This window comes from Schistocerca americana, chromosome 3, assembly GCF_021461395.2.
Source record: "Schistocerca americana isolate TAMUIC-IGC-003095 chromosome 3, iqSchAmer2.1, whole genome shotgun sequence".
Lineage (NCBI taxonomy): Eukaryota > Metazoa > Arthropoda > Insecta > Orthoptera > Acrididae > Schistocerca > Schistocerca americana.
The window spans coordinates 876,575,121-876,602,024 of NC_060121.1; the positions used below are offsets into that span (position 1 = coordinate 876,575,121).

Below are 26,904 nucleotides of genomic sequence, written 5' to 3' on the forward strand. Positions count from 1 at the left end.
GATGGTGGCCATTCATGTGAATAGACAGTTGCTTACTTGTCACGCCCACATGGAATGCCCGTTGGGCTTGGGATATTATTGTGTGCAGGATAAAGCAACTTCTGTACCACATGATGGTGGGATTTGATGTCTCAACACTGGTTTGTGATAGCTGTTTTATGGGTGAATTTATATCCTAATTAGTCAACTGGTACTCTATAGACTTCCACACAAAGGAATTGAAGGGTGGAAGATGTGGATTTATTGTGCCTTCAACAACGAGGTCATTAAAAACCAAGTACAACCTTGGATACAGGAATGAAATTGCCCGTGCCTTTTTCAAAGAAGCCGTCCCTGAATTTGCCTTAAATGACTCAGGGACACAATTTGCCATCCTCCCGAATGCACGCCCGGTGTCTTACCACTGTACCTCTGACAAGGGAGGCACACCAGTAGACGTGCAGTTTGAGCAAAATCAGTATGTGCCCTGAGTATGGCCAGTGCCACATCTCCGAAACATTATTACTCTAGTATTTGATTCCAACACAGCAGTAAACCACCAAGTATTTTAATATCATATACACATGTTGCCAAATCTCACATGTTTATATTAGTCGATATGTATACATACGAATCACAAGACAGAAGGGAAGCAGCTACCAGCTAATTATCTTACAAAGAAAAAGACAGTTTAATATTAGTCATATTTTATTACACATATGCTGTTTCTTTTTGTAAACACGTATTAAGTATATTTTTAAAAACACAGAAAACATGAAAATAGTCATGATAAACAACTATTAGCTAGAAGACAAACGGATTACGGTCAACACACTCAATCAATAAATGAGAAAATTATTTCAGTAATAGTTTCCTCCACATTTATTACTTTTATCTCTTAAGCTCAGATGGGTGAATGGGGAGAAAAAGTGTGTGTGTCGGTGTGTGTGTGTGTGTGTGTGTGTGTGTGTGTGTGTGTGGAGGGGGGGGGGGGGGGGAGGGGGGAGAGGGATGGGAGGTTGATGTGACACGCAGAGGGGGTTGATGATGTGCCATGCTGAAAGACAGACAGACATGTGTGAGTGTCTTTCTGCTAATAGGAAAGTCAAACAGGAGAATTTTTATTCAACAAGAAAAATTCGGGGCCAAAAAGTATTGAGAGACAAAGGATCACTGATGAAGTTTTCAACTTGGAGGGAACTAAGTACTAAACCATCTGGTTCACATTTCTTACAGTTTACATTACTCATGTGTGGAAAACGCTGTGGCATGGAAAATTTATTCATTCTTTTTCACTTAAGAAAGAGTTCTTTTCCTAATGATCATGATACTGATACTGATATAATATTAAAATACAGAAAAGTACAGAAACTATAATGATGCTGTTCTTTCAGTTCTGAACAGTGAAATAAAATATTTGCAGTAATATTTCAAAACTTTTAACATCATCTCCTTTTCCACTATATCGTTTGGTCAGTTTGTGAAAATGTGAATACAATAGGGAAATTAGTTTTTTATCACTTAATATATTTCACACATTTCTTTTCCACAATCATGTCACATTAAATCTTCTAGAATGTTTTCTTCAGTCACTTACATACAAAATATGCACACTTAAGTCAGGAAGACCCATTCAGATTGCACAGGTTTTTGTCTCAAGAAACATGCAGCAACATGTGCATTTTCTTCATAAAGCTTCTGTCCACATCTGTCTGGCTCATGCAAATAGAGTTCACAGATTCCTCGTAAAAACATATACCACGCTAACGACAGTAACAATGATGATGAAGGGTGCCCATGTCTTCAACAAAGCTGCAAAACTGAAATGTATATGATTTAGACTACATTTTTTTCAGTCATTAGTTAGCCAAAAACCTTAAATGAGGTACACTCACCTTACATAATGACCTTTAAAAAGAATATAGAAAGCTAGTTTGACCATATTCCATTTTTCACTACCATCATACTTCATCAGGTTTAATGCCATAGCGACATGTGAATGACAATTATCACAACAAAGATTGTGCTGCAAAAAAAGATACAACCTGTAACTGCAGTCAACAGATCACTGAAACTGCAAGTGGTAAAATATACAAGACTATTTTAAAACATCCACATAATGTATTATGGCTGCCTTGTAAGGACAGGGGATGTCCTTGTAATAAAGCATTCACTCAACAGACCATAATGAGAAACCCAAAACAATGATTTGTATAATATTCTAAAACTATAGTAATTTACGGATTTTATGAGAACATTTCAGGTGCACAGCACCTTCACTCATCACTTTCAGTCTGTACAAATCACAAATTTTGGAACACGTGTCAACAGCTTTGATAGTTTTTGCCATTAGAACTGCATAACAGAACACATTTGGTGAGATTTTGAATAGCAACAGACTATTTGAATGGTGAAAAACAGGTGACGTGATTGAATTTCTAATAATACTGACCTACCATGAGAATCAGAGTAATGACTGCTCTGTTCCCCCCACTATTTTCCCATCCTATGAGAGAGACTTTGAGAGAGAGAGAGAGAGAGAGAGAGAGAGAGAGAGAGAGAGAGATTTAAAATGCTGACATAAAAGACTCAAAAACTATGGACTTGTTTTAACATGATTATGTTCAGTAAATTAAATAAAAAATCATCAGTGTCGTATCTCAATGAGAAACTTAGCAAATAATGGAGATGTTGAATTGCAGACAGGCACAACAAAAAGACTGTTATGTTGTCAAATTCTGAAGAAGGCCTTGTGCCGAAAGCTTACTTGTTTAGCAATATTTTTGTTGTGCCTGTCTGTGACTTGACATCCCACTATATGGTGAGTAGCAATTTATCCTTTTTGTAATACTGTCATTATTCCACCCAGGATTTTCCACAAATGGAATCAGCCAACTCATACAAATACCTGGGTGTAACACTTTGTAGGGATATGAAATGGAATGATCACGTAGGTTCAGTCATAGGTAAGTCAGGTGGTAGACTTTGATTTATTCATAGATTACAGTGAAAGTGCTGTCAGTCTACAAAGGAGATTGCTTACAAATCACTTGTGTGGCCCATCCTAGAATATTGCTCAAGTGTGTGGGACCTGTACCAAATAGGACTAACAGGGGATTCTGAACAAATACAGGTTTGTTTACTCCATGGGAGACTGTCACATAAATACTGAAGGAATTGAACTGGAAGACTCTTGAAGATAGACGTAAACTATTCCAAGAAAGACTATTAATAAAGTTTCAAGAACAGGCTTTAAATGATTACTCTATAGATATACTACAACCCCTTACATATCGCTCACATAGGAATCATGAGGATAAGATTAGAATAATTACTGCATGCACAGAGGCATTCAAACAATAGTTCTTCCCGCACCCCACTCGTGAATGGAACAGGAAGAAACCCTAATAACTGGTACAATGGGATGTATCCCATTCCATGCACCTCACAGTGGTTTGCAGAGCTTAGATGTAGATGATTTTTCACCGATACTTACAGCAGCTGGGGAAATTCCTTCCTGTGCAAATTATCTCAACGATATAATCATAACAGGTGCTTCACAGCTGGAACACCTCTAAAAACCTCAGGTTTCTCTTCATCAAAATGCAATATGAAGGTTTCAAATGCAATTTGTAACTATCAAAAATTTTCCAGACAGAAGTAGAATATTTGGGCCATATGCTTTTGACAGAAGGCATCAAGCCAATGATGCAACATTTTTCAGTGATGGAAACCTGCCACAACCATGGAATTTAAAAGAGCTGCTGTCTTCTCTTGGTAAAATAAGCTATTGTTCTAAATTTATCACTCTGACAGCAGAATTCATATATTCATTGAATAAATTACATAAAAAGGTCATGCACTTTGTATGGTCACTACAATGAATCAGGGCATTTAACCAATCTTTACACTTTGAAAACAGCACGTACTGGTGACTGATGCTGCCCGATGCACCACGGGGCCTGTGTTATTTCGCAGGAACCCGGGCACTTCTAAACAATCTATTGTGTATTCCTCCAGTACCTTAACACCAACTCAAACTAATTATTACCAAATAGAAAAGGAGGCTTTAGCTATTATGTATGCTGTAATAAAATTGTGTTCCTACACAGAAACAAAAGCAGCTTTCAGTACTCTTCAACACAGATCACAATTTCCTGAAAGGACCATATTAAGATAATTTGTTGTTAGTTGAAAGGCAGCAGAAGACGTGCTTTGTTGTTGCTGCTGCTGCACATTTTAGTGATTTTTGGTTGGTTGGTTGGTTGGTTGTTAGGGGTGAAAGGGACTAAACTGCAAGGTCATCAGTGGCAAACCAGGAGTGGTTGTCAGAGGAAGGAGATGAAAGGCAAATCCTGGAAAGCCTAAGTGTAGCTAACACAATAATAATAATAATAATAATAATAATAAAACAACAGAGATAAAAGCCCAGAAAACTGATAACACAGACAAGTCATCAAAATATCAGTCAAGACAAAGCATTAAAAACCAAGGAATGAAAAAAATAAAAAGGTGAAAAGGAAAGAGGGCAGGTTGGGCCACTGAGGGGGAGCAGGAGAGAGGTGCTCCACCAACCCTTCAGGCAGTCAGTGAGGCCAAAAAGCTCTACCTTACAGGGACGACTAGAGACCACTTTCACAGGCAAAATGTCTGCTTTGGTGTCATCTGCTACCACCAGAGGTAGCGTGTCAGGAAGATTAAGATGTCGCCTCAAAGCAGTCAAATTAGGACAGTCTATGAGTAAGTGGGACACCATCCGGCAGGTTCCACATCAGCTGTAAGGGGTATCATCACATCGGAGAATGTGACCATGTATCAGCCAAGTGCAGCCAATGTGGAGTCAACAGAGGATGATGGACTCCCTGTGAGAAGCATGCAGGAAGACTGCCACGTGATCATGGTCTCCTTAATTGTCCTCAGTTTGTTTGAGGAGATCAGGGCAGACCACTCTGAGTTCCCGACTTCCTGCAATTGACAGCGTATAAACAACCGAAGGCCCATTTCTGGGATCCCATTTCCAAAATTGGTATCCCGGTAGCCAGCTTGGCCAACTAGCAAGCATGTTCATTTCCTGAAATTCCAACATGACTGGGAGTCCAAACGAAAATGACTGGCCATCCAGCTTGATGGAGGTTATAGACAAGATCCTGGATAGCTTTACCAGTGGGTGAAGAGAGTAGCATTGGTCCACAGCCTGAAGGCTGCTAAGGGAGTCACTACAGATTAGGATACTCTTGCCAGTGCAAGAATCATCATGTTTAAGGGGTAGTTTAATGGCCATCAATTCAGCAGTGAAAACACTGCAGCCATTTGGCAGAGAGTAGAGTTCACTGCACTGTGCATGTGTGTATGCAAAACCTGTTCGTCCGTCGACTGTTGAGTCATCGGTGAATACCATTTCTGAACCTGGATACATCTCAAGAACAGGTGGCAAAAAATTGTGGCCAAAGGATACTTCAAGACAAATCCAAGGCCAGGGCACAAGCCATGAGGGCAGATGTGTTGTCTCACTGAACAGAGGCGTCAGTGGAGGAAGACGCAGTTCCAAACAGAGAGACTGTAGGTGTGCAGCAATTGTAAATCCAGTTCTGGGTCACCGTTGTGGGAAGTGGAGCTCCTTTTCAGGGAAAAGGACATGGTAGTTGGGACGTTCAGGGAAGCTATGAATGCATATAGCGTAATTCAGCAGCTGCTGTTGGTGTCTGATAGGTAATGGAATGACTCCAGCATGGCTAATAGACTGTTCACAGGACTAGCTCAGAAGGCTCTTGTCACAATTTGGACCCCACAATGATGAATGGGGTCCAGTATCCTAAATGCAAAAGGTGACGCTGAACCATACGTAAGACTCCCATTATCAAGACAGGACAGAATAGGGGCTTTGTAGAGCAGCAAATTGGTAGAGTGATCTGCACCCCAGATAGTGTTACTGAGGCAGTGAAGTGTATTGAGGTGTCACCAACACTTTCATTTAAATTGGCAAAAAGGAAGATTGGCTTTACTGTCCCATCGACATTGAGGTTATTAGAGATGGAGCACAAGCTTGGATTGTGTCAAGGATGGGGAGGGAAGTCGGCCGTGCCCTTTACAAAGAAACCATCCCAGCATTTGCCAGGAGAAATTTAGAGAAATCACAGAAAATCTAAATCTGGATGGCCGGATGCGGGTTTGAATGGTCGTCCTCTCGAATGTAAGTCCAATGTGCTAACCACTGCCCCACCTCACTCGGTTCAAGCTGGTGAAGATGGGAAACCATGTCATCTGGGAATCAAAGACTAGTCCCAAAAAAAGCGGTGCATCTCAACTACAAAAAGTAATTGATTGTCTAAGTAAAGCTCTGGATGTAAGTGGGCAGTCGATAGTGACAGAAATCCGCGAGTCTTGGTGGTTGAAAACCAAAAGCCATGGGTGAGAGCCCATGACTGTGCCTTTCATATGGCACCCCGTTGGTAATGCTAACTAGCACTCACAATACAGGAGCAATAATGAAAGCAAAAATCGTAAGCATATAACGAGGATGATACCAAAGGCCGCACGTCTGCTGCTAGAGCATTGATGGTCACTAAAAAGAAGTGAACACTCAGTACAGAGCCCTGCCAGACCTCGTTCTCTTGGATATGGGGGGCACTGAGTGAATCATCCATTTGAACCCAGAACACACATTGCTACAAGAGGTTCTTGACAAAAGTCGGGAGTGGACCCCGAGACCCCACTCACATAATGAAGTAACAATGTGGTGATGCCATGTCATGTCATAGGCCTTCTGTAGGTTCAAAAAGACAGTGATGAAGTGCTGACAATGTGCAAAGGCCACCTGTGTACCAGACTCCAGGTGAACCAGATTATCAGCAGTGGGGCGGCCTTAGCAAAAACCACCCTGGGATGCAGCCAAATGGCCCCCAGACTCGAGGAGCTGATGAGGGGCTAAGGCACTGGAGAGTTTCCATTCACTGAATGGAGTATTATATGGCTTCAGGTGGTGGGCAGTAAAAGATAAGTGCATTCACTCCACCCACTGTTTTATGAGTCGAAAGAGGGGGTGGTAGTTCTCAGACGGCAGATGCATAAGGATAATGCTCAGCAAAATATTCAGCGGCAGCATCTGAATCAGTATAAATGGCATCATTTACAGAAATACTTGGTACACCTGCAGGGGCTGGAAGCCATACAGGCATCTGTTCTTTGCCCATACCTGTGATGTAGGAGTTCGTGATCTGATAGTGGAAACATATTGTTCCCAGGATTTTTGCTTTCATCACTTTATGAGATAGTGGATTCAGGCATGGAGCCATTTAAAGGCAATGAGTTACTCCAGTGGAGGATGCCACTTATGGCATTGGACAGCCCACATACAATCTCTAATGGCCTTAGTGATCTCTGGTGCCCATCAGGGTACCATCTTCCGACGGGGGGATCCCGAGGAAGAGGGGATGACTTGGTAGGTTGCCAAAAGAATCGCTGCTGTTGTCTGCTGTACAGGCGCATGAATACTGCCTTGGTTTGCGGAGCTAAGAACAACAGCAGAGGTGAACCCATCCCAGTCAGCATTCTGAATCCATCAGGGTGGGCATACAAGGGAGCATTGATGAGATCGTCGTGGACTCTCCAGTGGATAGATGGTAGAAGACCAAGGCTGTAAAGAAAAAACCAATGGCCAAATAAGTTTTGTGTGCCACACTGAAGTCTGGATGCACCAGAGTTTCGGGGGCAAAGATTGAGATGTGCCAGTAGAGTTTTGATATCTTTACCATGGCCAGTGATCATTGTTCCACTCCACAAAGGGCTGTGGGTGTTGAAGTTGTCCAAGACTAGGAAAAGTGGGGGGAGCTGAGAGAGTAATGCAGATAGTACATCCTCGGACACAACATCATCGGAAGGAAGATAAACATTACAGGTGGTGAAATCATGATGTGCCCTTACCTGAATTGCCACAGCCTACAAAAATTTATCAAGAAGCACAAGGTCACTTTATACAGAGTCCAGAACATACAACCCAACTCCACCTGAGACCCTCTCATAGTCAGTATGATTCTTAAAATAACCACTGTAGCCACAAAGGCCAAGGGCCCAAGTTGCTGGAAACCACAATTCCTAGACGGCAAAACAGAATACACAGCAAGTGCTTAAAAGCTGCTGTAGCTCAGCCAGGTTGTGGAAAAATCCATTGTAAATACATTGGAGGATCAAACTGTCTGAACACTGTGGGGGCACGAAGTGACCAAGTGGGTGGGGAGCAGGTTATGACCCAGGGTCATGTACTGCCACTAGTTCAGATATCAGGGGATCCAATGATATAGGTTCCGTGGCACACTGCCTGGAGATTTTTGGTGCCTTTGAGGCCACCGGGATCTCCACCTTGGCCACAGAAGGAACACATGCATAGTTCAGTGGTGTGGGGGTCACCATAGTTTCCTTCATCTTAGAGGTCTTCCTTTTGTCCTTCCTCTCCTTACAAGACGAGGACTGGGAAGGTTTCCCAGAAGTGGTTTCAGGGACAGGGAAAGAGTGAGAAGTCCGAAAGCCAGCAGCCTGTGGTTCCTTCAGCTCCCAGCTGGTGTCTGGCTGTGGACCAGCAGAGACCATGAAAGGGAGAGTCCCGAGGGACTTCTTCCTAGCTAATGAAGCCAGAGGAGGATGAGGTGCCTCTAGCTGGGAGATGGGGGGCGGTATCCCTGGCAAGTGGGAAGCCAATGCTCCCTAATTGGCTGCAGTGGGAGCACTAGAAGGGCCCCCAGCTGTTGGGGGGGGGGGGAGGGGGGGAGGAAGGGGGGGGGGTCAGCAATTAGCGGATGGCTCAGAGCCCACTGTGAGAGGCGCAAAAGTGGAAAGCACCATCAACAAAGAAGGTGAGACATTGAGGCTGTAGCGTAAAATTGTGTCATTTGTGTGGGATTAAGATGTTCATAACTTTTTCTGGCCTCTTGACATGTGAAATTGTCCAGGGTCTTGTACTTCTGGATTTTCTTCTCAAGGTTAAAAATTGAGCAATTTAATGAGCAGGGGGAATAGAGCTTGCTGCCGTTTACACAGATGGGAGGAGGGGCACAAGTAACATTTACATGCAATGGATGTGCACAATCCCTGCAGACAGGGGTAGTGGTGCAATGGGAAGACATATGTTTGAACTTCACACACTTAAAGCATCTTATAGGAGGAGAAGCGTAAGATTTCATGTCACACAGGTAGACCATCAACTTGACCTACTCATGCAATGTATCACCCTTGAAAGCCAAGATGAAGCCCCTGGTAGCAACTCTGTTTTCTCTTGGTCCCCTGTGGACAAGGCAGATGAAGTGCACATCCTGTTGCTCTAAGTTGGCCCGCAGCCATCATCAGATTGCAAAAGAAGATCACGGTGAAAGATGACACTCTGGACCATACTGAGATTCTTCTGGGAAGACACAGTGACAGAAATGTCATCCTACTTTTCACAAGAGAGCAGTGCCTGTGGCTGGGCAGGAAATGACATTTTAATCAGGAGGGAACTGCTTTTCATCTCAAAGATGGCTGCAACTTCCCTGTGTTTGTCTTCAGTGCCTTTGACAAAAAATAAAAGCTTTGTAGCCAAGAAGGTGTCCCTGTCAGTCCTGGTACAGACCAGGTATTGGGGGAGAATAATTTTCCCCTTGTCTAGTCCTACGTTCCTCCAAAAGGGAAGGGAATGTGTTGGGATTTTATTTCTTTGCACCATATGAGGCCTTTCCATTCGTAGAGACTGCTGGGGTTGTGTGGCCACCAATGGGAGAAAGTTTGTCACTTCATGTGCCACGGTGCCATCCACTCTAAATAGGTGCTCTCCCCAGGAGTGCTACCTAACGTCAGCAATGGTTACCTAGCAAGTAATCCATAGCTGGGAGACCCCTTGCCCTAGTCATGACAGGCACATACTCCGTGGCATATGTGGGAAGTGTGCAGTGCAGGCACTGGACACCAGCTGCACTCAGAGTTGTTTGGTTTGTTTAAAAGGGGAGGAAAGGGACCAAACTGCGAGGTCATTGGTCCCTTGTTCCCAGTAGAACAATTAGCCAAGGGAAAGAAGAAAATAAAGAAGATGTATAGCACAATAACAGGAGAAAGGAAGAACCAGAAGAACAACAGAAGTACAACAAACACTACAATGGACAAAACAGGACAAGAAGACCACAGAGAGATGCAAGAAACAGACAGAGGATATTAAAAACAAGAAAGTGGATTACCATGGCTGGCTGACCATGAGAATAAAAAAGGAGAAGCCAGCCACTCTGCAACACATTAAAACCTCCACCATAAAAGCCCTAGGGTGGAGGGCACAGAAAGGACATGCACTAAGATTCAGATCAAATGACAAAACCCACCCTCACGAATAAAACATAAAACTAAAGCTGCTGTTGAGGCACTGTCACTCAACACTGAAGGTAGGGTGCTGGGAAAGTTAAAAGTGCCCCGCAGAGGTTTAATAATGAATAGGAAAATAGGAATGCGGGTAAGCTACTACAAACAGCATAGTGAATGCATTATTGTGGCCAAGATAGATACGAAGCCCACACCTACTACAGTAGTACAAGTTTATATGTCAACTAGCTCTGCAGATGACGAAGAAATTGAAGAAATGTACGATGAAATAAAAGAAATTATTCAGATTGTGAAGGAGACGAAAATTTAATAGTCATGGGTGACTGGAATTCGGTAGTAGGAAAAGGGAGAGAAGGAAACGTAGTAGGTGAATATGGATTGGGGCTAAGAAATGAAAGAGGAAGCCGCCTGGTAGAATTTTGCACAGAGCACAACATAATCATAGCTAACACTTGGTTTAAGAATCATGAAAGAAGGTTGTATACATGGAAGAACCCTGGAGATACTAAAAGGTATCAGATAGATTATATAATGGTAAGACAGAGATTTAGGAACCAGGTTTTAAATTGTAAGACATTTCCAGGGGCAGATGTGGACTCTGACCACAATCTATTGGTTATGACCTGTAGATTAAAACTGAAGAAACTGCAAAAAGGTGGGAATTTAAGGAGATGGGACCTGGATAAACTGAAAGAACCAGAGGTTGTACAGAGTTTCAGGGAGAGCATAAGGGAACAATTGACAGGAATGGGGGAAAGAAATACAGTAGAAGAAGAATGGGTAGCTTTGAGGGATGAAGTAGCGAAGGCAGCAGAGGATCAAGTAGGTAAAAAGACGAGGGCTAGTAGAAATCCTTGGGTAACAGAAGAAATATTGAATTTAATTGATGAAAGGAGAAAATACAAAAATGCAGTAAATGAAGCAGGCAAAAAGGAATACAAACGTCTCAAAAATGAGATCGACAGGAAGTGCAAAATGGCTAAGCAGGGATGGCTAGAGGACAAATGTAAGGATGTAGAGGCTTATCTCACTAGGGGTAAGATAGATACTGCCTACAGGAAAATTAAAGAGACCTTTGGAGATAAGAGAACGACTTGTATGAATATCAAGAGCTCAGATGGAAACCCAGTTCTAAGCAAAGAAGGGAAAGCAGAAAGGTGGAAGGAGTATATAGAGGGTCTATACAAGGGCGATGTACTTGAGGACAATATTATGGAAATAGAAGAGGATGTAGATGAAGATGAAATGGGAGATATGATACTGCGTGAAGAGTTTGACAGAGCACTGAAAGACCTGAGTCGAAACAAGGCCCCCGGAGTAGACAACATTCCATTGGAACTACTGACGGCCTTGGGAGAGCCAGTCCTGACAAAACTCTACCATCTGGTGAGCAAGATGTATGAAACAGGCGAAATACCCTCAGACTTCAAGAAGAATATAATAATTCCAATCCCAAAGAAAGCAGGTGTTGACAGATGTGAAAATTACCGAACTATCAGTTTAATAAGTCACAGCTGCAAAATACTAACGTGAATTCTTTACAGACGAATGGAAAAACTAGTAGAAGCCAACCTCGGGGAAGATCAGTTTGGATTCCATAGAAACACTGGAACACGTGAGGCAATACTGACCTTACGACTTATCTTAGAAGAAAGATTAAGGAAAGGCAAACCTACATTTCTAGCATTTGTAGACTTAGAGAAAGCTTTTGACAATGCTGACTGGAATACTCTCTTTCAAATTCTAAAGGTGGCAGGGGTAAAATACAGGGAGCGAAAGGTTATTTACAATTTGTACAGAAACCAGATGGCAGTTATAAGAGTCGAGGGACATGAAAGGGAAGCAGTGGTTGGGAAGGGAGTAAGACAGGGTTGTAGCCTCTCCCCGATGTTGTTCAATCCGTATATTGAGCAAGCAGTAAAGGAAACAAAAGAAAAATTCGGAGCAGGTATTAAAATTCATGGAGAAGAAATAAAAACTTTGAGGTTCGCCGATGACATTGTAATTCTGTCAGAGACAGCAAAGGACTTGGAAGAGCAGTTGAATGGAATGGACAGTGTTTTGAAAGGAGGATATAAGATGAACATCAACAAAAGCAAAACAAGGATAATGGAATGTAGTCTAATTAAGTCGGGTGATGCTGAGGGAATTAGATTAGGAAATGAGACACTTAAAGTAGTAAAGGAGTTTTGCTATTTGGGGAGCAAAATAACTGATGATGGTCGAAGTAGAGAGGATATAAAATGTAGACTGGCAATGGCAAGGAAAGCGTTTCTGAAGAAGAGAAATTTGTTAACATCGAGTATAGATTTAAGTGTCAGGAAGTCATTTCTGAAAGTATTTGTATGGAGTGTAGCCATGTATGGAAGTGAAACGTGGACGATAAATAGTTTGGACAAGAAGAGAATAGAAGCTTTCGAAATGTGGTGCTACAGAAGAATGCTGAAGATTAGATGGGTAGATCACATAACTAATGAGGAAGTATTGAATAGGATTGGGGAGAAGAGAAGTTTGTGGCACAACTTGACCAGAAGAAGGGATCGGTTGGTAGGACATGTTCTGAGGCATCAAGGGATCACCAATTTAGTATTGGAGGGCAGCGTGGAGGATAAAAATCGTAGAGGGAGACCAAGAGATGAATACACTAAGCAGATTCAGAAGGATGTAGGTTGCAGTAGGTACTGGGAGATGAAAAAGCTTGCACAGGATAGAGTAGCATGGAGAGCTGCATCAAACCAGTCTCAGGACTGAAGACCACAACAATAACAAAAGAATTAATATGTGTCCACTACAGTGAGTGGATCATCTTTAAGATAAAGTTCAGGTTCCGGATGAACGGTACGACGCCAACAGAAGTGCATGACACACGAATTGGCAGCTGAAAATTGTGCTAGAGCCCACGACTGCACCTTGTGAATGGCTCCCTGTAGGCGCCACTCAGCAACACCAGTACTGGAGTAGCAATATGAAATGCAGAAGTCATCCACATACAGATAAGGGGAGACTGATGACCCTACAGCTGCTGCTAGGCCGTTGATGGTCACTATAAATAGATATCACTCAATAAGGAACCGTACGGAACACCATTCTCCTGAATACATGGGGAGCTATGGGAGGCACCAACTTGAACATGGAAAGCATGGAGCAACAGGAAGTATTGAATAAACATCAGATGCGGGCTATGGAGACCCCACTCATACAATGTGGCAAGGATATGATGTTGCCAGGTCGTGTCATATGCTTTACATAAGTCAAAAAATATGGCAACCAGATGTTGGTGTCTGGAAAAGGCTGTTTGGACGGCAAACTCAAGGGGCACAAGATTATCAGTGGTAGATTGACCCTGACAGAAGCCGCCCTGACATGGAGCCAATAGGCCACATGACTCCAGGACCCAACCCAACGTCCGACATGCCATACGTTCCAGCAGCTTACAGAGAATGTTGATGAGGCTGATGGGCCGGTAGCTATCCACATCAAGCGGGTTATGACTGGGTTTTGGCACCGGAATGATGGTGCTCTCCCGCCATTGTTATGGAAAGACACCATCGCACCAGGTCCGGTTGAGGATGACAAGGAGATGTCACTTGTAGTCAGATGAGAGAAGTTTTATCATCTGACTGTGGATCCGATCCAGCCCAGGAGCTGTTCCGGGGCAATGTGCAAGGGCGCTGAGGAGCTCCCATTCTGTAAATAGGACATTATAGGGTTCACTGTGGCGTGTAGTGAATGAAAGGACTTTTCTTTCCATCTGCCGTTTGAGGGTGCGAAAGGCTGGGGGGTGGTGGGGTGGGGGTAGTTCTCTGACACAGAGGCTCTATCATAGTGCTCAGCAAAGTGCTCGCTAATCGCATTTGCATCTGTAGGTAATGCACCATTGATGTTAATGCCAGGGATACCTGTTGGGGTCTGGTACCCAAAAGCACGTCTGAGCTTTGTCCCGACTTGAGAAGGTGATGTATGGCACCCAATGGTCGACACGTACCTCTTCTAACACTCCTGTTTCCGCCGTTTTATAAGCTACCGAACATGGGCACAGAGCCACTTAAAGACTATTAGGTGCTCTACGGAATGGTGCCACTTATGTCACTGTAGAGCTCGTCAACGCTCTTTAATTGCCACAGCAACTTCCGGTGACCACCAAGGGACCGTCTTTCACCAGGGGCACCCTAAAGAACGAGGGATCACGATTTCCACCGCAGAAACGATCGTTGTAGTGACCTGATCAACGACAGCATTGATGGCACCATGTGGGGGAGATTCAGAGGTGACAGCAGAGGTGAAGGCTTCCCAGTCTGCCTTCTTTAAAGCATATCTGGGTAGGCAGCCGGGAGAGTGACAGGAAGATGGGGAACTGGTCACTACCACACCGGTTGCCATATGCTCTCCAGAGGATAGGACAGCAAACAGAGATCAATGGCTGAATATGTGACATGTGCCACACTGAAATGTGTGGGGGAGTCTGTATTTAAGAGGCAGAGGTAGAGTTCTGACAGTAAATTTTTGACCTCCCTACCTTGGCCAGTAAGCACGGTGCACCCCACAAGGAGTTTTGCACGTTAAAATCTCTCAAAGATAGGAAAGATTTAGGGAGTTGATCAATCAGTGCAGCCAATACATTCAAGGGTACTGCACCATCTGGAGGAAGATATACACTGCAGACAGTTATTTCCTGTGTTGTCCTTATCCTGACAGCCACAGCTTCAATAGGGGTTTGAAGGGGGCACAGGTTCACTACATACTGAGTTCAGGACATAGACGCAAACTCCACCTGACACTCTATTATAGTCGCTACAGTTCCTGTTAATATCCCTTATAGCTGCGGAGGGCAGGGGTCTGCATTGCCAGGAACCAGGTTTCTTGGAGGGCAATGCAGAAAGCATGTGTAAAGCTAACATTTGCTATAGTTCAGCCAGGTGGTGGAAAAAACCGCCGCAATTCCACTGGAGGATTATGTGATCGTGAGACTGGGAAGGCATGAAACACTCAATGAGGTAGTCTATGCCTCAGGGGCACCTGCTCCTTAGGTTTGTCCAGCTGGGAGGGCTTCACTGATTCAGTCTCAGGGACTGAGGAGGATCGTGAAGCCCTACGACCAGCTACATGTGACCTGTGGTTGCTTCAGCCACTGGCAGGTGTCAGTTTTGCCACTGGTAGGAAACTGGGAAGGGAGTGGCCCAAGGTATCCCCTCCTGGCAAGAGGAGCCAAAGAAGACTTCCACTTCTCCAAGCTGAGAAGTGGGGACTGACATCCCCGATGGTTGGAGGGAAGGTGGGGGGTGGGGTGTGCTCCTGAAGTAGGTTGTGCAGTAGCAACAGGGAGGGAAGTGCCACCTAGCAGCAAGGGAGCAGGTGGAGTATGACAGCTCTGAGAGCCAACTGTATGCAGCAGAATGCAAGATGGTAGAACTGTTGTCATAGCGGTGGCATAGATGGACGTCATATGCACAGGATGTAGCCTCTCATATTTTCTCTTTGCCTCAATGTAGGTCAGTCGGTCTAGGGCATTGTATTCCATTATTTTTCTTTCTTTCTGTAGAATCCTGCAGTCTGGCAAGCAAGGTGAACAGTGTACTGCGCAGTTGAGACAGATGGGAGGGGGGGTAATGTCTCACCCTTGAACGCCAAGATGAAGACCCCAGTGGATGCGCCAGATGAAATGGACACCTCGGCGCTCTTAATTGGTGTGCAGCTCATCATCAGACTGCAAAAGAAGGTCCCTGGACCATATTTAAGGTTTTACGAGGCATGATGTAAACAGAAACATCCCCCAGCTTGTCAGAGGCGAGTAGTGCCTGTGACTGGGCAGAGGACGCTGTTTTGATCAAGACCGACGCTGCCTGCATTTTGGACAAGCCTTCCATCTCACCAAACTTGTCCTCTAAATGCTCCACAAAAAACTGAGGTTTCGTTGACAAGAAAGATTCCCCATCAATACTCATACATACGAGGTACCGGGGTGAGTAAGCTCCACTCCCTTCCTTAGCCTGGCATTCCTCCCATGGTGTGGCCAGGGAGGGAACGATTTGGGGTCATATTTCTTAGCATTGAAGTTAGAAGTAGACTGCTTCTGTTTGACCACCAGCAAGAGATGACGTACTATGCTTCATGATGTGTGTTGTCTGCCCTGACGCCACCCACTCTGACCAGGGGCCCTCCCCATGGATGCCACCCAGCCGCAGCAAAGGCCACCTGGCAGGACGGTCATTGCTGGGAGTCCCGATGCCCCAGGGTGACCAGCATCTTCTCCTTGGCATACGTGGGGAGTTAACGGCGCAGGCATCAGCAGAACGATCCCTGTGTGGTCGGGGGGCTACAACGAACTGGGTATATGGCGGCCCCACCACAACAGACTGGCTACCACGCTGGGTATCAGGTGCAAAAGAGCTAAGAAGTCCATTATCGTTGACAATGCAGAAAGCGATACTGCACAGAGGATGGAGGAAAATGCACCCATGAGGGTGACCTCACTCAACAGCTTTAAAATGAGCGGAAGTGCAGATCCATGTCAATGAAGGATGCGAGAGGTCTCAGTGCCTGATGGATGCTATGGACCATGTAAGGCACCCTTCCCCAGTTGGCTCACTCATCAGGAAAATTTTGAAAAATGGAAGTCAAACCCTACAGGGGATTATCACATAAAGGCCGAAACATGTGAGACTAGAATGAGATTTTCACTCTGCAGCGGAGAGTGCACTGATATAAACTTCCTGGCAGATGAAAACTCTGTGTCGGACCGAAACTCGAACTCAGGACCTTCGCCTTTCGCGGGCAAGTGCTCTACCAACTGAGCTACCCTAGCACCAGTCACGCCCCATCCTCACAGCTTCAATTCTGCCAGTACCTCGCCTCCTACCTTCCAAACTTTACAGAAGCTGTCCTGCAAACCTTGCAGAACTAGCACTCCTGAAAGAAAGGACACCGCCGAGACATGGCTTAGCCACAGCCTGGGGGATGTTTCCAGAATGAGATTTTCACTCTGCAGCGGAGTGTGCGCTGATACGAAACTTTGTGGCAGATTAAAACTGTGTGCTGGACCGAGACTTAAACTCGGTACCTTTAGGCTTTCACGGGCAAGTGCTCTACCAACTAAGCTACCCTAGCACCAGTCACACCCCGTCCTCACAGCTTTAATTCGGCCAGTACCTCGCCTCCTACCTTCCAAACTTTGCAGAAGCTCTCCTGTGAACCTTGAGAAGCTTATGTCCACGAATCAGCACGCTTTTAGAATGCATCGGTTGTGCAAAACTCAACTTGCCCTCTTCTCACAGGCAGATGCCATATTTTTAGATTTCTGGAAAGCATTTGACACAGTGCCTCATTGCAGGCTGTTAATGAAGATACGAGGATATGGAATAAGTTCACAGATATGTGAGTGGTTTTTTTTTAATGGTTTTAGGGTGCAAAACTGCTATGGTCATAAGCGCCCATTGTGTGGCTTAGGGAAGGGTAAAAACTTGAATGTTAAATCAGGGGCAATGGGAGCAAAACTCAAGGAGGGAAACTAAAAACAGAAGGAAATCGTAAAAAACTACTGGGGGGGGGGGGGGGGGGGGGGGGAGATTGTTGTCTCTCCTCCCCCCCCCCCCCCACGCCCCCAAGAAAAGGTTCAAATAACCAACATCATCTCACTGACACTGATAAACTCAGGGATGTGATTGGCTGAGTGCATGTCATATGCTAAAAGGGAAGAAATATCAGGCAACAACTGTAACCGCGTGCATAGTGGAGTAAAATATGGGCACTGAAGTAAAAGGTGTCTCACTGCCCACGGTTGAGAGCAATGGGGTCAAAACGGAGGAGGATCGCCACTTAAAAGATGTCGACAGCTAAAAAGACAGTGCCCTATCCGGAGTTTAGTTAAAATTAGCTCTTCCTGGTGACAATAAACTTTAGTGGGGGTACTATCCTTGGGAAGCTGACAAAGGTTACGGAGCAGGCAGGTACAGGGATGAAGCCAAGGTGGCACTGTGCCCCCATTTGTCAAGAAAGTTTTAGGAAAGTGGAAGGCAAAAGAATGTAGCAGTTGATGGAAGCAGACTCCCGGTGGTAATAGAGAGGAAGGGCGGCCTGTAAACCCTAAATCCAAGAAAGCATTGAAAACAAGGGCATGGGTCAGATGAGCAGGCATGGAAGACAGATGACTAGTGTAATGACTCAGTAGGACAGCTTGCCGAATGTACAGCAGAGGTTCAGCTGTCTCAGTGTACAGGCTCTCCACGGAGCTAATGTAAAAAGCTCCAGATGCTAAACGTAATCCATGGTGGTGGACAGAGTCAAGGCACTAAAGAATAGACTGCCATGCAGAGGAGTAAACTATGCGTCCATAGTTCATTTCGAGTGCACTAAGGTGTGATACAGGCAAAGGAGGACCACTCGGTCTGCTCCCCAGGAGGTACCACTTAGAACATGGAGGGTGCTGTGGGATCGTAGACAGCGAGCCGAAATATTTGAAATGTGGGAAGACCACCGCAGTTTTCTGTCAAACATAAGGCCCAAGAATTTGGCAACATCCGCAAATGGAAGGTTGACAGGGCCTAGATGTAGAGAAGGCAGAGGAAACACTGTATGATGCCAAAAATTTACACAGATGGTCTTAATGGGAGAAAAGTGGAAGCCAGTTTTGGTGCTCCATGAGTGGAGGCGATTGAGACACCCTCGAAGACATTGTTCAAGAAGGCTGGTCCATTGAGAACTGTAGTAGATTGCAAAATCATTGACAAAGAGGGAGTCCACGACACTGGGAAGGAGACAATCCATAATTGGATTTATGGCAATGGCAAACAGTACAACACTTAGCATGGAGCCCTGGGGCATCCCGTTTTCTTGGGAGAAGGTACAGGAGACAGTAGTGGTCAGCCACACCTTAAATGTGCACTTTGTCATAAATTCGCAAATGAAAAGGGGTAGCCAACCTCGAAAGCCCCAAGAGAACAGTGTGCTGAGGATACCTGTCCTCCAACACATATCATATGCCCTCTCCCAATCAAAAAATGTTGCTACTATTTGGTGTTCCCCGAGAAAATTGTTCATGATGTAAGTGGAGAGTGCAACAAGATGGTCAACTGCAGAACAATGCTTTCGGAAACTGCATTGGGCAGGTGTTAAAAGGTTTTGGGACTCCTGCCACCAGCCTAAATGGCAATTCATCATATGCTCCAAAACCTTACATACACTACTCGTGACAGATATGGGGCGATAAGCTAGATGGGAGATGTTTGTCCTTCCCAGGTTTTGGAACAGGAATGACAATAGCTTCCCACAATCTTCTGGGAAAGGTACTGTCGGTCCAAATTCGATTATAAAGGTGAAGGAGGTAACACAGACTATGGTATGATAAATGCAGCAACATCTGGACGTGGATGCCATCCAGTCCTGGGGAGGAAGAGTGAGATGATGAGAGTGTGTGTTGGAGTTCCCACACAGAGAAAACAGTATTATAGCTTTTGCAATTTTGAGAGGAGAAAGCAAGAGTTCGCACTTCCACTGCTTGTTTCTTCGGAAGAAAGGCTGGCAGTTAATTTGAAGAGCTTGAAATCTCAGCAAAATGTTGACCCAATGCGTTATAAATTGCAACATGGTCCACTAAGGTATCATGCGTGACAGTGAGCCCAGAGATCGGGGACATGCCAGATAACCGTCACATTCGACTCCAAACTATAGATGAGGAAAAGAACGAACTGAAGGAGCTGGTAAAGAAGTCCCAGCTTGCCTTCTTGCTGTTGCGTGTACGTAATTGCTTATAGCAGATACAATTGGCCATTGTAGGATGGTGGCAGAAAACACGAAAAGCACGTCTCTGGTTGCGTATTGCATCACGGCACGTCTCGTTCCACTAAAGAACTGCAGGGGGTGCCGGGGCAAAGGTGAGGTACGAGGTATTGAACATTCCGCAGCTGTAAGAATAACTTCCGTAACATGAGTGATCAGATCGTCGATGCTAGGAACGTGATGGTCATCGAATGTCGCTAGAGAGGAGAAAAGTGTCCAATCAGCTTGGGAAAACTTCCAGCATCTTGGGCACATAGGTGGCAGTTGTAGCTGCAATCGAAGGACACTTGTAAAATGGTCAAATGAATGTGTATCAGCAAGAGCGAACCATTCAAAGTGCTGAGGTAGATGAACAGTACCGACCGAAAGGTTCAAATGAGAGAAGTTTGACATGGAGGCAGACAAAAATGTAGGTTCCCCAGTGCTGAGGCAAACAAGATGGCGGAGAAAGAGAGGAACTTTGTTTCTTTTGAGGCTTCTTGGAAGCATGGTGGTGAGAAGAGGGAAGAATTGACAGTTGGGAGGTCAGGGTATGTAAAAAATCTTTGCGACTAGGCTCTTTTTTGGAAGTCTGGGCATCCAATCTTGGGGCCCGGGACTTAGCAGGAGCCGATGAAGGATGAGCCTGAGAGTGAGCAGGCAATAGTGGCGAGGATGAACAGGCGATCTTTGGGCTTGCCGATCTGATGATCATAGCGCTAATGGTGAAATCGCAAGTCTGTGTGGCTACCTCCTTAGTAGGCTGACGAGATGCAAGGACAGTGCTATATTTACCTGCTGGGAGTACAGTGGGCTTTCTACTGGTGAATAACTTACGAGCAGCAATTGTGGACGCCTTATCCTTAACTCGGATTTCCTGAATAATTCATGCATCTTTGAAAATAGAGCAATCTCTAGAAGAAGCACCATGGTTTCCCATACAGTTGATGCAATGAGTGGATGGAGGTGGACAATCACCCTCATGGGCATCCCTGCCACATGTAACGCATTTGGCCGGATTGGAACACGACAGGCTGGTATGTTTAAACCACTGACGCTGATAGCAACACGTAGGGTTGGGGATGTAAGGGCGAACTGAAATGATCCCATATCCAGCTTTAATGTTCGCAGGAAGTTGAACTCTATCAAATGTCAAGAAGAGAGTACGGGTCGGTATCAAGTCCTTGTCAACACTTTTCATGACTCGATGTACAGCCGTTTTGCCCTCGTCAGACAGGCAGTGTGGAATGTCCTCATTCGATAATCCGTCAAGCGAGCGTGTATAAACTATCCCTGCATGATGAGTTTAAAGTACCTCCACCCAGACAGGGAAGATTTGTAGCAGTGTAGTTTGCAGCAATTTTTGTGTCTGGAGGGCACTGACTGTTTCTAACAACAAGGTGCCATTTTGTAATTGGGAGCAAGACTTTACAGGACCTGCAATTGTGTTGACGCCTTTCTGAATAATGAAAGGGTTGATTGTGGAGAACTCTTGACCTTCGTCAGATCGAGAAACAACTAGGAACTTTGGCACTGATGGAAAAATTGTTCGTGGCTGAGACTCATTTAGCTTTCTCTTGTGGGCAGAAGTTGTAGGAGTAGAAGAAACGCATTGCAAAAGTATCCCCCATGATTACCGGTGTCTCCGATCGCGCGCTCCTTCCTCGTGGGGGCCCCTCTCTGAAGTCACTCCCGCCTTAGGTGATTGTCCACACCTCAGGTCACACCTCCCGAGAAATGATTGGAGGGACCAATCAGCACTTTTGGAAGGTACCGGCTAGGGTAATCACTACTCTCTGGGTCCGGCCTTTACCAGGGCGTACATACGTGTTCTAGCCTACTTGTCTACCTGGGGCGGGGAATTCCGCATTACCCCGGCTACGAGTGTCGGCCTTCAGACATGCACAGGGAGGAAAGAAATAGAAAGGGAGCAACAAAGAAAAGGAAAGAAGAGAGGTCTCAAATGCTGCAGTGGAGAAGAGGGTAAAGAGAAGATCCAAGGAAAAGATAAGGACAAAGAGAGGGCACGAAACATACTCCCAAAGAGAGGGAGAAGGGGAAGGGAAGAGTTGGGGGGAGGGGTTAGGGAAGAATGGGGGATAGGGAGGGATGTGGAAAAGGAAGGTATGCAGTCTGGGTAGGAAAGAGAGCTGCAGTAGCTCAGGGTCCCGTGTTCTCCATGCACGTATCCCCAAAAGAGTTGTGGACCCCCTGGGGGTTATAAATAATAGAACCCATTATATTGCCCTCGACAGTGAGTGTTCATCAGAGACATTGTCAGGAGCACCGCAGGGAACTGTGATAGGACTGCTACTGTTCTCTATGTAAATAAATGATTTGAGGAACAGAGTGGGAAGCTATCTGCAGCTTTTTGCTGCTGATGCCATGGTAAATGGCAAGACGTCGAAGTTGATCGACTGTAGGAAGATACAAGACGATTTAGACAAAATTTCCCAGTTGGTGTGATGAATAGCAGCTAGCCCTATATTCGGAAAAATGTAAGTTAATGTGGATGAGTTGGAAGATCAAACCTGTAATGTTCAGATACAGTACTACTAGTATTTCGCTTGATACATCGTTTGAATATCTGGGTGTAATGTTAAAAGCGATATGAGATGGAACGAGCATGTGAGAACTGTGGTAGGGAAGGCGAATGGTTGATTTTGGTTTATTGGGACAATTTTAGGAAAGAGTGGTTCACCTGTAAAGGAGACTGCATATAGGACCCTGGTGCAATCTATTTTTGGGTACTGCTCAGCCTAAGGATTTTTTTGTAAATGATGCAGCTATCCACAGGCTGAAAAAAAAGCTGCACAAATACTGTCATATCTTGAAACAATCTCAATGTAATGCAAAGTTTGACAACTCGCTTGAAATGTTCAGGAATAAAAATAATTGTGCATTTCACAAAATAAGTAAAATATCAATGACTTACTGACTTTGGTTCATTGGTAGGGTACTGAAAAAGTGCAATCAATCCACAAAGAAGACTGCTCACAAAACACTCACGCAACATATCCTAGAATGTTGCTCAAGTGAGTGGGATCCATATCAAATACGACTAACACAGGGTACTGAACACAGGCCTTTACAAAGAAGGGCAGCAAGAACTGACAAGTTCGTTTGACCCATGGATGATCATCATAGAAATATTTTAAAAACCTTTAATTTCCAGGCTTGTGATGATACACACCAGCCATCCCACAAAATTCTACTTACACGGTTTCAACAATCAGTATTACATGAGGAACCTAACAATACACTGCAACCCCGTTGGTATAGCTCCTTTATGGACCACAAAGACTAGATTACACTAATGACTTTATGCACAGAGGCAGTGAAACAATCAGTCTACTTGCACTCCTTATGCAAATGGCACCACACAAAACCCTAATGTGTGATATGACTGCAAGTACACTGTGCTATACGTTCTTCCGAGTGGTTTGCACATTACTGATTTAGAGGTACCACAGTTAAATGTGTATATCTGAAGCATATATCATATGTCGCGATTCTGTTTCTACATGTCAGCAGTTCCTCACCATTCTTGACTTGTATTCTTCAGAGGCGTCTATCACGGCGCGATCCCAGCCACTTGTTCCTCCTGCCGCTAGTTCTGGTCTGAGACGCCAGTATTTGGTTGGCTTCCCGAATGCCATGTTGTCTTCTGATACAAAATAGGGTCCTGCAAAATCTCTTATCACACCTGAAGACATGGCAATTCCCATATGCCCTATAAATGGAAAAATCCATCTACGGAAAAGAAAAAAAAATTAGTCAATAATTACGAGACGTGCATTCTCATGTTTGAATGTATCCCTAAACTTACGTTAGTAAAGGCAGTGGCGTCCACACAATGCAAAACGGGTATCTTGCTCTCCTGTGATCCATCAGCGGCTCCATTAAATTTTCCGTGCTGGATTTTTGGCAACTGTTTGTGTTAATTTCAGCTTCGTTCATGTTAGAATATAAGCTAAGGCATAACTACTGGTACAAGTCGAATAAATTCCGTGTGCGGATCATACAATGTTTTAACCTCCCTTGAAATACAAATACAAGAACAACCATTTACGTCTGTCGATCAACGACTAAAACACAATTTTGTACAATTTGCGTCTATTTGGGTTGTTCACGAAAATCTCAAGGGAGTTTGTCATTTTTCACGAACAGTACTTTCTAAATTCCTTGTCTTATCTGTATCTCTAAATGAAGTAGCGTCATTCTTTCCTTAATGAAACTCATGACCACCATCACATTCAACGTCAAACCGAATGTTGTTGACAAACTCGCATTGTTTCACGTCAACACACTGCGCAGCAGACGACTCTAAAAGTTTATTCGATCCTCCATCCTGCCGTACCTACTTACTTATAGTTAAAATTCGGACCACTAGGTGGCTTTAGTCGGCAGCGTAGTTATTACACAAGGGAATAAGTGTCGTGCGAAATTAGCTGTCAGTGTAAAAATTTTCAGAAACGCTAACGTATTATATTTTGGATTCGTTGTTTGTATTTTTGAGATAGTATGAGGTGAGTAACGATAAAATCATTTTGTTAAATAAGTGAACAGCAATATTCGTTCTTTTTTAGGTTACGTTTCTTTTAATTTAATTCCTAAATATATTTGAAAGTTCGGTGAAAGTCTTATGATAACCAAACTTTCGTTATTTATTATTTAATTGTGTGGTACATACATTTCCCGTGGCTCACGTGATAATTGGAGGGTATTACTTTTGAACGCCAGTGAAACCAAAAGAAGTTTTTTGAATTGCAAACTTGCTTAGGTTAATTTCTAATTAATACTTTTGGGTATATAGTTTACATGCTGTTAAAGTAAAATAGCAATAAATCAGGATACTAACGTTGTTCTCATCTTAGATGAGGCGATTTATTATAGTCGGCCAGTGAAGCACGTCCTCATAGTTTCGCAAGCTGTATCTGCAGCATTAATGAATCAGGTGGAAGAGGAACTGCATTTTCGTTTGTATGGGAGGCGAACCAGGGCTTCAGCGTAGATTTCGAACCTTTCATCTGCCCTGGTTTGGTAAATAATGTACTGCACCTATTGTTTGTTTACATCCTCTGTTTACAATAGGATGATCAAGATAGTCTGTGGTCTGTCGGTTTCGGTGTATAAATTTTTTGCAAGTGACTTGGTGTAATAGTTTAATTGATAAGCATATGCTGAATTTAAATTTACAACTGTGATGACAACGACAGGAAATAGTAAAACTAGTGTATTGAGCATTAGACAAACAGTCATTAGATAAATAAATAAATTGGTATTGACAGCAGTAATATCAAAATAACAGCAGCATAAATAAATAAAGCGAACTGTGTACCAATGGAAATGTTGGCCTGAGTGCAATCACAGCTATACAACTATTGCTACTGATGAAGATAAATAGCTTAATCCAACCAGCTTCATCAAGTCTTTCTTAGATTGGATGGTGGTAGCTTGATTAAGACATGGATGTCAACACATTGGTAGAATACTTCCAGCCAACTTTCTCATCTTGTTATGGGGCAGATATTTCTTAACATAGGATTCAGGTGACAGTATAGCTTTCCATTTTCAATACCTATATCATTTTGAGTGATGTGATTCTTATTTATTTATTCCATGTGATCTGATGGTACACAGTGTGTTGCAGATGTCGGAAAATATCATTTAACATTGTTAACATATATTAACGTAGGCCTATAGTATCCTAATGTATTATATTGCTCAATGTTTTCAATTTAACACAAACAGCGAGATTACTGTTCTAAATGTTCATTTACAGAGTAAAAACAGTGACACAACAAATATGACTTCACGGCTTTGCTAAATTTCATGTTGTCTTCAATGGACTTAATACTAGTGGGAAGATTGTTGAACAGTTGGAGGCCCATGTGGAAAACTCCCTTTTTACACAGTTGAGTGTTTGTACGTATAACATGCAGGTTTGCATTTTTCCTGATGTTGTGTTCATGTATTTCATTATTTTTTACAACTCTGGGGTCATTTGGCACTATGTGTTTTCTGAAAAATTTTAGAGTCTCAAGAATGTAGAGGCAAGGCGGTGTAAGGATTTCCAACTTTCTGAAGATGGGTTTGCAGGAGTCTCTGGGTTTGCTCTCATTCATGTTTAGTGTCAGACAAAACTTAAGACTTCAAAGAGATGTAGTCTAACAATTTGTTATATGTCCTAAAATTTTATCAGCTGATGTACCACCACCATTTGTACTATTACTACTGCAGGATGATGGTTCAAACCCACGTCTGCCCATCCTGATTCACGTTTTTCGTGATTTCCCTATATTACATCAGACAAATGCCGTGATGGTTCTTTTGAAGGGGCATGGCAGACTTCCGTCCCCATCCTTTCCAAATACTATGGAACCGATGATCTTGCTGTTTGGTCCCCTCCTCCAAACCAACCAACCAATATTAAAGACTTTGTGATTGCAATATTTGTGCACATACATTTGTTGTCTGTTTCACTTGCCATCATGGGGGCAACTGGATTTCCTTTTCAATATTGAAGCAGGCACCTTTGCATTTAGTTTTCTCATAATTACATTTATGAAGTGGTGTGTGGTGGCAAAATTGTCGTACAGTGGGATGTAGCAAATTTTTGTTGATTGTAATATAGTCATGAAAAATGGCCATCAAAGACCTGGTCACACATTGTTTTATTCTCTTTAGAGTGCTGAGAAACTTTCTCGTGTGTACCATGATAGATTTTTTAAGTAAAGCACTGTTATCATTTATCTTATCTTGTCTGTAGTGCAAGAAGTATTTATCTATTAAATATTTGTATGAGGGTTACCACCCCAAAAAATGTATGTCTTACAGTGA

The 26,904-nt window shown here is 43.8% G+C and overlaps 2 protein-coding genes across 2 annotated transcripts in view; one reads left to right on the forward strand and one right to left on the reverse strand.

The window, feature by feature from the left end:
- Window positions 1-1,485: 1,485 nt before the first annotated feature.
- LOC124607276 (transmembrane protein 222) lies at window positions 1,486-24,436 on the reverse strand. The gene is made up of 4 exons (XM_047139555.1): window positions 23,891-24,436; window positions 23,604-23,814; window positions 1,875-2,005; window positions 1,486-1,799 (listed from the first exon to the last, which is right to left on the reverse strand). Exons 1-4 carry the CDS (start codon window positions 24,019-24,021, stop codon window positions 1,712-1,714), a joined length of 561 nt encoding a protein of 186 aa, XP_046995511.1. The 5' UTR covers window positions 24,022-24,436; the 3' UTR covers window positions 1,486-1,711.
- Window positions 24,437-24,454: 18 nt separating this feature from the next.
- Window positions 24,455-26,904, forward strand: part of LOC124605491 (forkhead box protein J3-like) — a 62,405-nt gene continuing 59,955 nt past the window's right edge. The window contains exon 1 of the mRNA XM_047137215.1: window positions 24,455-24,590. The gene's annotated coding sequence lies outside the window, so the exon portion shown is untranslated. The remainder of the gene's footprint in view (window positions 24,591-26,904) is intronic.